At 33.4% G+C, this 11,364-nt stretch overlaps 2 protein-coding genes across 2 annotated transcripts; one reads left to right on the plus strand and one right to left on the minus strand.

Annotated features, from left to right (window-relative positions):
* Positions 1–2,517: 2,517 nt before the first annotated feature.
* LOC133179497 (uncharacterized) lies at positions 2,518–4,451 on the plus strand. The gene is made up of 2 exons (XM_061314252.1): positions 2,518–2,824; positions 3,394–4,451. The coding sequence occupies exons 1-2, from the start codon at positions 2,695–2,697 to the stop codon at positions 4,239–4,241; spliced, it is 978 nt and encodes a 325-aa protein (XP_061170236.1). The 5' UTR covers positions 2,518–2,694; the 3' UTR covers positions 4,242–4,451.
* A 249-nt stretch (positions 4,452–4,700) lies between these two features.
* LOC133178942 (putative nuclease HARBI1) lies at positions 4,701–5,468 on the minus strand. The gene has a single exon (XM_061313593.1). The coding sequence runs from the start codon at positions 5,466–5,468 to the stop codon at positions 4,701–4,703; it is 768 nt and encodes a 255-aa protein (XP_061169577.1).
* Positions 5,469–11,364: the final 5,896 nt, after the last annotated feature.

The following is an 11,364-nucleotide window of genomic DNA, read 5'->3' on the forward strand; positions in this document are numbered from 1 at the left end:
TGATGAGTTACAAATAAGTTTGCATTTCGTTCCACTTCATTGATTTTTGATGGAATTACGACCTTTTCAATTTTTAAGGGTTTTCCGCAATTTTTTTCTAAACACTTGCAGATATTGAGCTAATTTTTGGTATGTGACTTTACCTTGGTTAGTTACAAATTAAGTTTGCATTTCGTTCCGCATCAGTGATTTTTGACGGAATTATGGCATTTTCAAATTTTAAGGGGAACCAGATTACATTTGCCGGTAGGGGACTAGTATTGCTAATGGAATACTCCCAGAATGCTTGTTTTTTTATGCTGTCAGACTGTTGCATGTATACGACCAATTTAATTAAATGTTCAATCCCAAACCTATTTGCATACGTTAAGGATATTGAGCAATTTTCAATCATTTTGAACTAGTTAAATCAGTATTGCTAGATAACGATGAAAGTTAAATGAACCAAATTTACAAGATTGATGCAAGAAGCTAGCCATTTTGAACCTTAATCGTTTTTGAAGAGTTATCTGCCCTTGATGAAAAGAAGGTAATTTTAATTTTGTCAAAATATCAGTGTAAATGATTTATTTTATTTCACATTTTAATAGAGAGAGAGTTTATGCATATTTTCATCAAGAAATTTGTATGAATTGCTTTTTACAATATTTCAATAACACATGTGCTACCCATAGACCAATGTAAAATTCAAGGTGCAATTAATTGTACAATAGTCAAAATTTTGTAAATTCCTTCGGTGGAGTATTTTTATTTGATAACACCTTCAAAATGCTACCATGATTAAAAATATCGGACCATTCATTTATTAGGAACAAAATATGGTCGTTATACATTGAATACTTTAAATTTAAATATTTCATTTTACATTCTTCAAATCTTCAAGTTATCACCAATGTTAAAATTTTTGAAAAAGGGCATGGAGTCAAATGTGGAAACACAAATAAAATGTTAACGTCGGCCTTAACTTTTGCTAGAGAGACGGGGCTTTTCTATTTTTTCAAGTGTGCATTACTTATCCAGATCTTTCGGATGATACACGTTTAATTTACCTCATGATCTTGAAGTTTGATGCAATTTTAAAAAGCTTTAATCTTGGGCGTATAAACTTTTAATAAATCAAAAAGTTTAAATCTTTATTTTTAAATGATGGACTTGCAGACAAGATAGGGCATACAGAAAAACAGTAAGAAGTAATTGCATCCTCTCCATTAAGACATCGAAAGTAGGATTTGCGTGTCAACTGAAAATAAGAAAACGACACTTTTGATGGTCGCAAAGAATGAAAAATATGAGTGTATTTAGTACAGATCTATACCTCTAGCCCTCTACTCCGTCCAACTTTTTGATACCTTGTCAATTACACCACAATCATATGATTTCTGAAGGGTTGTGTGTTATAAAAGGTCAAAATATATCCCTCTTATTCAAATGTCAGCTTACATTAATCATAAAAATATAAAAAAAATCGGTTTATTTTCCTTATTGGTTTTTTTCTCATGATTTCTTTCAGGGATTTATCAGTACCTTCTCAGGGGCCGAAATTCGGCCTCATTTTCAATTGAAAATGAGTTCAGATTTTCCCAGTTTGGCAGTATTTTTTCCCAATTGGTGAACAGTGCTTTTATATTTAATCATCTTGGAAAAACACAGAGTAAAACTGTCAGATTGTCTGTAATTTTCATCTATATAACTTATTTAGCAAAGGTACAGTCATAACAGGTTTAAAAACACTGTAAAAACATCGCCTTCTAATCCGAATTTCCTTTGTTTTTCTGAAAATGGTGATATTGTGTAATTGTATAGATTTAGTAAGTTATTTCCACCTACTCAATTGATCTACGAGTGAATGGTTAGGACTGTAGGCATTATTTAAGATAGAAAATATATTTTCAATGTTTTTATACATATTAAAAGAGGACTTTGAAAAAATGTGTACCAGTGGTATAATTTTTTGCAGAAGATTTATAATCTCCAGAAACAGATTCTATAATGACCTAAATGGGAATCCCATACACACTTGTACTACCCTGAGTTGTATAGGTAAATACTTATACTCATTGAAGTCAATTTTACTTTTATTAGTCTATTATTCATAATTGATCTTGTATGATGAAGTTAAATATATTTAATTGTCTGTTTGGTTGCCCAAATTCGAGTTCATGCTGAAATGTTAAATGAATTTGAATACATGATTTAAGCAACATTTTAATTTTTTTCCAATTTCATCAAATAGCTGGTGATATTTTCCCAATTCCCCAAAAATGGCGTTTCCCAAAATAGGCTGATAGGCTAAATCCCTGTCTTTTGTTCATTTTACCAATGATTGAATTACATGTAACAATACCAACAAATATCTTTTAATGAAATAATTATATGTTTATTTAAAATGAACTAAGAATTACTTTCTATTTCCACTATGGAAGAGTAATTCATCTTGTTGCGCTCTTTTGTGAAAAAGTCGGAAAATGTACAAATCTCGCGGTATTTCTGGGACAAACGTAACGTAAACATGTAAACAATGAGTGCGTTCAGAGTACTACCGCTGGTAGACAAAAGTTACCACTGGTAGAATTTCTTACCATTGGTATGCCAATGGTACCAAAGTTTGCCGACAAAATTTACCATAGGTAGATTTTTCTGCAGACGAACTAGAGCTCTGTTTGCAATGGTAACTTTTTTAGTGACGTCACGAAAATGGCGGGTATAGAGTACGTGCTGAAAGCGACAGATTTTTTATCTCAGCTATTTCCATTAAATCTTGTTGTTGCGGGAAAAAATTACCGTATATTAACCAAAGCTACAAATATACAGTTTATATCTGACAGTAAGTATGCACACTTTCTACTCTTTAGTCGTATATGTAACTGTTGACCAATGTACAGATTTCATTCCGAGTTTTCTGTCTTCTTACACGTTAGTCTTGCTGCGCGAGCGGCGCTTCGCACCGCTTGCTGTTATAAATATATATATCGAGGTAAGTTGGAACATTGGGTATTTTTGTGTGTCTGTTTTGTTTGTAGGTCTAGAATATACGACTCGTGTTATACAATTATTTAACCTACTAGTTATCTATTTCAAATACATGTTATTTTTTCTGAAGTACAATACAACAGTTTTGCCTACACACTTTTTAACGAAAAATCTGTCTCAAAAATGTTTAATAGTCTTAACTGTTTTTTTTCTTTACCGGATAGTGACATAAACGATGCAAATACATTCTGTTAATAATAAATTAATAATTTTGAGTATGTTCAGCTTATTGCATTGAGCAAACCAGGGACCTATATACTATATAGGTCCCTGAGCAAACCAAAAACTGATGATGAAAACGTTTTATGACTAATGGAAAATAATTTATTAAAAATAATTTTCTTTTTTTTTTACTAATACTAGATCTTGATGTGGTATCTAAACAGCTAGAAAAGTTGCTTCCACCGGAACCACCCAAGGATCCAATATTCATTGATTGTATTAATGGCCAAATAGTCATTCCACAGGTATTATTTCAAAATGAAGAACCTCAGGAAACTCAAACTAGAAGTGAATGCAGCTCTGCATCCTGTGATGTAATTAGTCAAGCCAGCACCTCAGACAATCCCATCCCACAGAGTCAACCCCAAACTCCTATCTACCAAGATGACAGTGATTGTGAAGATTCAGGTATGAGGAGTTCAAGGTATGAGTGGAAGTTAACCACAACCCGAAAGCTTCTAAATGTTTTAGAGGAAAAGAAAAAAGCTGCACCAGAGTCATTTTCTATTAACAAGAAGATATGGGCCGGGATATCGAAGGAGATATCCAAAACTGAAACTAATTGTCCATCTTCCAATCAGTGTCGAGAAAAGTTCTATACATTAAAAAGAAGTTACAGAAAGTTTTTGTCAGAATGCAAAAAAACTGGAAATAAAACCCCTAAACCATTTCGATATGAAATTGAAATGCAGAGTATTCTTGAGGGGGATCCATCCTTTAAACCATTAGTGTTGCGTAGCTCTTTTGGTATGAGAAAAGATGATGATGAGTCAGATGAAGACACAATTGAACAGGAAGATGATGCAAGCACCAGCAGTGCTTCGAGACCAACCACCCCCATACCTACAGCCAAGACAAAGAAGAGGAAGATTGACGAGATGAAAGAGTATTTTGAGGAGAGAGACAAAAAATTCTTCGAGGTGATGGAAAATATGCAAAACAGCAACAAGGAACTCTTAACCAAACTCATTGAAAAATTAGGCAAATAGGGTACACATTACAAATGTTTTGTCCTCATGCTTTAGAGGTCACATTCTTTTGAGGCCAGATTGTTCAAAAGTTTCACACTGTTGGTGTTTACTCACTTTGATTTATCTTTTTGACAATTGCTTAAGTAAGCTTGTTAGTATCAATTAAGACAGAAGTTGTGTTCTATATTTCTTTTTACTTGTCATTATAATAATGATTATTTTGACCCGCTGGCATTTAATTATAGATATACACTAATGATCTATTTCATGTTTTTTGTTTAAACATTTTAAACTCGATTATTTATTTTTAGCTATACAAAGAAATTGTATAATTATATATGGTTTGTAAAATTAATAAAGTTATGTAAAGAAATGTTTAATGTCCTGAATATCTTCAATGAACATGGGATATTACAATAATATAAAAGTACTTAAGACAATTAACAGTCTATTAATTGTAGAAAATGTTGTTGATATTCATATCAATTGGTTCATCATCTGTTGTCTGGTTTGAATTCCTTGGAGTTGATGACCATCACGGGCAGGTGGCATGTCATAGCAAGCTTCAAATTCATCTGGCACTTCGATAAAGTCTGTGTCTGAAATACATAAGTTATGTAAAACACAAGCGGCAAGAATAGACTCTACTAGGATTTTCATATTGGAGGTCTCAAATCGCAAAAGTCTCCGAAACCGACACTTTAATAAGCCAAATGATCTTTCGATGACTTGTCTGCTACGACTGTGCTCCCTATTAAATTTTCGTTGTAGCTCAGTAAGGTTGCCGCAATTCCGAAAGGGTGTAATAAGCCACTGCAGTAAAGGAAAGGCTGAATCCCCCAATATGACAAAACCAACAGGAATCTTTACATCACTGTTTTGAAACAGATCCGACATACGCAGAACTGTAGCATCATGTGTGCTTCCGGGATTTCCCGTCCAAACATAAGTAAATTCCATATTAGAATTGCAACATGCCAGAAGTACCACTGAATAAAATTTCTTTCTGTTGAAGTAGGCCTGTGGCTGGTGTTTGGGGGCATTGATCGGAATGTGACTGCCATCCAGAGCACCCAAAACATTTTGAAATTGACAGTTTTCTCCAAATTTTTGACATGTTTCATTTAGTTCTGCTTGTGATGTAGGCCATCTAATTACCTCTGCCATAACACTTATCAAGGAGGAGGATACTCTAGTAACACTAGCGTGAAAACTTCCTTTAGATGTACCAAACCGATCAGCCATAGATCGAAAACTCTCAAGGTTTCCTAAGTACCACAAAAACATCAACAGTTCTTTTTCAAGATTAGGGGTAGGACCCTTTTGATTGTTGTAAGCGTAGACAATCTCTGGCAAGTACTTTCAAATGTGTCTCTGGACAAACGGAAATGAGTTTTAAATTCATCCAGTGTATATGAGGGTATAGTTATCTCATAGTAATGACTCACTCTAGCCATTTCCTCCGATGATCTACGCATGCTTTGCAGGAGAAAATAATCTGTAAGGGAGAAGTACTTTACTGTACTAATGAAAGTATTTGTGAATACATCTTTTTGCTGCAAAATGATGCACGAAGCAACAATTATATCTTTGTTTGACATTTTTCTCTAAATAATCAGCCAATGTTAACAATGGTACACCAATGGCACCAATGGTACACCGATGTTGCCATTGGTAACATTGGTGAGTTTCCTACCAACTGTACCCAAAAACCCGTTCAGAGTACATATGTATCCAATGGTACCAACGGTACAAATTGTTACCATTGGCAAACAGGTGATGGTACCACTGGAGATACTCTGAACGCACTCAATACGTTGAATGTCGATGAACAAATCCTAAGAAAATGCAAATGAAATATTTAATTGTTGTGGACTTTATAAACATTAAGAGTAGGAATGACAACGATATCAATTTATATCTATTGTTGATCGTCTGTACCTATTTATCGTATGATACATCTAAATACAATACACATGCCTCGGAAATATTGTATTCTTTATTGATGGATGATAAATTTAGGGTTCTCGCTCTCTTACATACGTCTTTTAGTTCTTCTATTCTTTAATTGGAATGACAAATACATTTAACATTTAAAACTGGATTGAGATTGGCGTGTTTTTATTATCTGCAACACCATGCTGTCCCAGTCAGACGACCAAACGCGCCTCTAATTTTGAAGAGTTCACTAATGGGAATAGAACGGATCTCGCTATTTAATTTTTGAAAGGTGACTTCACGCCATTGCAAATAGCAATTTCGGGAATAGAAAGTATTGAATTGCGAATGTTGGCCTAGATCTGTTGTAACAGGAAGTCCCTCTTATGATTTCGTCTGACAGTCATATCAAAAAATGCGTATATTTTAAATAATCAGGATATATTAATACAATAGTTAGATGTTTTTAGAAGTTTAAGTTCAATTTCAACGATCCAACAGACATAATTGCAAATATGTTATCGAAATTAAGTATGAAACATCAAAAAGTGTAAACCGGGCTTGCTACCCATTTAGTCACCAGGAAAAGGACGATCGGTGATTATCATTGAAAAACACAATATTTTGAGTTAAAACTCTCAGCGAAGGCAAATTTTATTGTTATGAATTATGTCCGTAAATTTCATTAAGAAAGAATAAGTATTTATTCCGTAATTGTCAAAAACCCGGTTTTCAGTTTCGAAATTCCCGGCCCGGCCCGGGTTTTACTACCCATTTTAGTCACACTCATATCATTTGGTTGTAGGAAAGATATACTCTGATAAGCGACTGATAACCATTACGCATGCCTTGAGTAGTTATGAAAAATCTGTTATTCTTTATGGTATAACACATTTATACTATTTGAATTTTAGTCTTTCATCGTTGTAAGCCACTGGCCGTGTCCATTTTATGGTTTGTGGAAAAAGGATGGCCTCAAACCCCGTGGCTTGTGACGATGCACGTCTTAATGATCACACATTTTAGATTCTTAACCTGTATTTTCAATAACAAAATTTTGTCAGTCTACAGTACTCCTTCCGAAGACGATTTTTCTTTGACCTTTTTTGAGTACATTACACTAGCCAAAATATCTAATGTTCACATCAAATATCCAAATATGGCTTACGTTTCTAATATAGCATTTAATGTTAGAGTATTTAATATCGTTGTATTCTTCGTAAGTAAAATATACATGCTGATACTTGAACATAATAGCGAGCGCAGCGAGCGGCGCGAAGCGCCGCTCGTCACTGCGAGCTCTAACGACAACGCCTGGGCGAAGAGAAAATTCGGACTACTGCAAATTAATTCAATAGATTTTTTTTCCGCAGTAATTCTGACCCACAATGCATCGCTTCTTGTTCTCGCTGCTAACTTCGTTCACGCGGTGACAACAACTAAAAATTCTCACAAAATAAACTCACCTTAATTTAATGGATATTGCATGCAGATAGTAGATTAAACGTTTTGTTAAAATATTTGCACTTTTTAAACTTTGTTTATGGAAATGCAGCTAACATACGACGTCATGTGACGTCACAGTCTAGACGTTCCAAATGTCTCGTGCGGTTTGAAGAGGCGGATCATAATAATGAAGTGAACACTGCGCTCGCCCAAACGGTCGCACCGTCAACATATTAAATCCCTTACAATTATACACACATGCTTACCTTTGAAGTGTTGGTAATTAAATACATTATAACAGAAATTCTTCGGCGTATAACTTTTCGTATAGCGGGAAAACAAAAGATGTATTTTTAATCTCGATCCCGATCAGGTCATATTATTTACACACAATCAATCATTTCCATAATATTCAAGAACTTTATTTGCTGCTAATAGCCTTAAAATTTTAATAGGGAAACATTGTCATGCAAATGGTCATTTGATTTGTAAAAAAAAAACAAAACTGTTGACCTAATTTTTACCGTCACGGTTGACGTCAAGTCAATTAGTGAGGCTACACATTGTGTCATGCAGTATTCAATAAAATATTGATTACATTCAAACATTTTTCATGCGGTACGTAGTAGATACAGATACAAAATAATCAATGCCTGATTTCAGATCAAAGGTAACAAGCTCAGTGGTGATCAATATGGTTTTGGGTTGATTATGAAAAAAAAAATGTTTTCGTAACAATGATTATAGAATACAAGATCTAAATATCAAATATCTCCCACATTTTTATAAAGAGGTAATGTGTGCATTTAATGAATGTAAACAAAATAATCAAGAAAAATTCCAGTTACAGAATATATGGTTTAACAAAAACATAACGTATAAAGGAAAACCGCTTTTTCTTCCAAACTGGATCAAAAGTGGTTATAAATATGTGAATGATCTTTTCAATGAACTCGGATTTAAAACAATAAATGAAATTAAGAAAATTTAATATGTCCACAAAACTACTTTTGTGAGTACGTGATTGTAAAGAGTGCTCTTAAGAAAGATACTCCAAAAATAAACCTACAGAATAAAGCAAACGCAAATAATTCACAGCTCTGCTTCAACTTTCACGGATATTTTGAACAAATTGAGGGTAAAAAATCTTAAATTCTTCTACAATATCTTGTTACCCAAAACATAAAAAAAACTTTAATGGAAAGATTTTGGTCTGAGCTATTCTGTACTAACGACTTCCACTTATGGGAAAATATTTACCAGGAAAAAGTCAAAGAAATATTTGATAAGAATGTGTCAGAGTTTAACTTTAAATTGATGCATAACTTACTGACTTGTAACAAGTATGTAAGTAAATGGAAAAAAGACTTAGATAAAGACTGTTCGATTTGTAATGTAGAAGAAGACATAAAGCATCTTATTTTTGATTGCCGTGTAGTAAAACCTATTTGGAGTAAAATATCATCGCTTTTAAATATAGATGTGTCATAGAAAGTTATTGTCATTGGTTTTCCAGCATATTTTAACAAAAGTACCTTTATTTTAGACAATATATTGTCTTTCATTGCCTACAAAATATATAAATATAAAATGAAATGCAGACTTTCAAATGAGAGTGTTACTAATGAGAGTGACAGTCTAATGTGTTTCTTAAAAAATGCACTTACTCAGTTTTATTTCATAACAAAATAAGCAAAAAGTATTGCATGTGATTTCAAAATCATCAAAGAGTTGTCTGAAAAATTGTGATATTATCTATTTATGCAAAGGTGGCCTGGCCTTTGGAGTATACAATCGTAGGGGGGGGGGGGTGGACTTTATGCGTTGTGGCTTGGTGCCCCCTACGATTTATCAAAAACTTTTGTCGTTAGGATGCCATTAATGTTTTTTTTTTTCTAGTAAAAAATCCAAATATGAATCATATGAATCAGACTCTATAGTGTCTTTTATTTTGAGTTCAAAGGGATATGTCGAATCAACTAGGAATAAAAAGGAATCAAGCGTGGTCCAGATATCTAAATGTTGAAGGCCACTGCAAGAGGTTTTTGAGTACATTCTGCTTCATATAAATAGAAAAATAAGGTCTTCTAATAGCAAGGCGCAGTTGGTAACCATGAGAATTCCGCCAGATTGTTGGAAGACTTGATCTCCAAAAACTACATATAGTTAATGAGTTATTACTCTGAAGCTGATATTATATAAATAGTGCACGTTTTTGAGGGTAACAGTTAAAATTGACACCCCAAGGAAAACCATTGTCAACCGACGCGTCAGCGGAGGTTGACAATGGTTTTCCTTGGGGTGTCAATTTCAACTGTTACCCTCAAAAAACGTGCACTATTTATTTTATTATACTGAATGTCTTATTGATTTCGGATGTCATAAAAAAAAATTCGGAGATCGTCGTTAAGTTCACGCTTAGAAAGCTTTCAAACGGTTAGAAAGCTTTCAAACTCACCGCTTCTATTTTTCTCAATAAGAAAGCTTCGTCTGTCGTTTGTTGTTTTCAAGTAAGCTACATCGGACGCAAGCTTTTATTGACGTCGTTTATTTGGCTTCTTTCAAACGCACAACTGACGTTTTGAGAATTCTACGGTGAACCGTACGCGCATGATTTGAACGCATGTGACATTTTCGTAATGTTACCCGTTGCCAACTGTGTTGCTAACGCTGAGGGTAATATTACGGATTGTTAAATGCGTCTAAACCAATCAGATTTTAGTATTTAACATGAAAGTATAATAATGAAAAATGCTCGAGTTTCTGATTGACAATATATAATATAATAGTATAATTATGTAGTTTAGACAGCAGGTCTTCCAACAATCTGTCGGAATTTCCATGAGTACCAATAGCGCCCCATTATTGGCAGACCTATTTTTGTATTCATATGAAGTAGAATTTATTTACTTATTTTTTTTAAATATGTTTTCATATATATGAGAAGAAAAACACTTGCTGTGGCCTTCAATGCGACAGTAAGGGTTTCCATCCTTAATAGGACCTAATTCTCTATCCTTAAATATCCATCACGTATATAATACTCTGATATTAATTCAAATCATTTTACAGTAGAAAAGGATTTACCAAGAGAAAGTTTCAAAAAATGTAATTAACTAAGCAGTAATTAATCATTAGAAATGACAATTGAAAACAATTTTTTTTTAAAGTATTGATTTTTTTTTAAAATTGATTTTTATAACTTAAAGAAAAAGAGGGAGATAACTCTTCAACAAGGTCATAAATTAGGACACGTTCCATTCTTACATTCTAATAGTAATTAATGGAATTTTGTCTAAAAATACTGAGTATTCTACCCGTACACATCTGTTATGTATTCAAATTCATTGAATCTGAGGCTATTAGGGATGGAATACCCTAAGATGTATCGAAAGTATTATCAATTAACATTAGTTACTTCCATTCATTTGTCGACTCGATAAGACCGCCGAACATTAACTGGCAAGATTGGAAATATGCAGCTTACAACATTTCCATCTGTTATAGTCAAAACATTTCGGGCGCTGAGAAAACATTGGATTGAAATTCTAGTTCGAAATTCATTTTCAATCCACCTCAGCTACTCTAATCTAATACGAACAGTGTTAGCGATTGATCCAATGTTGTCCATTTCGGAATAGTTCGACATTTATATAAATTTAGGTCCAACGTTTTAAGGATAGGCAAGCGTTATAAGGATTTCTAGAAATAATATAATAATCTATAACGCTTGCGTATCTTTATAAAAATACTGGAT

Source organism: Saccostrea echinata, unplaced genomic scaffold, assembly GCF_033153115.1.
Source record: "Saccostrea echinata isolate AGI-Se365-2 ecotype Australia unplaced genomic scaffold, CSIRO_AGI_Sech_v1 ptg000004l, whole genome shotgun sequence".
Taxonomy (NCBI): Eukaryota; Metazoa; Mollusca; class Bivalvia; order Ostreida; family Ostreidae; genus Saccostrea; species Saccostrea echinata.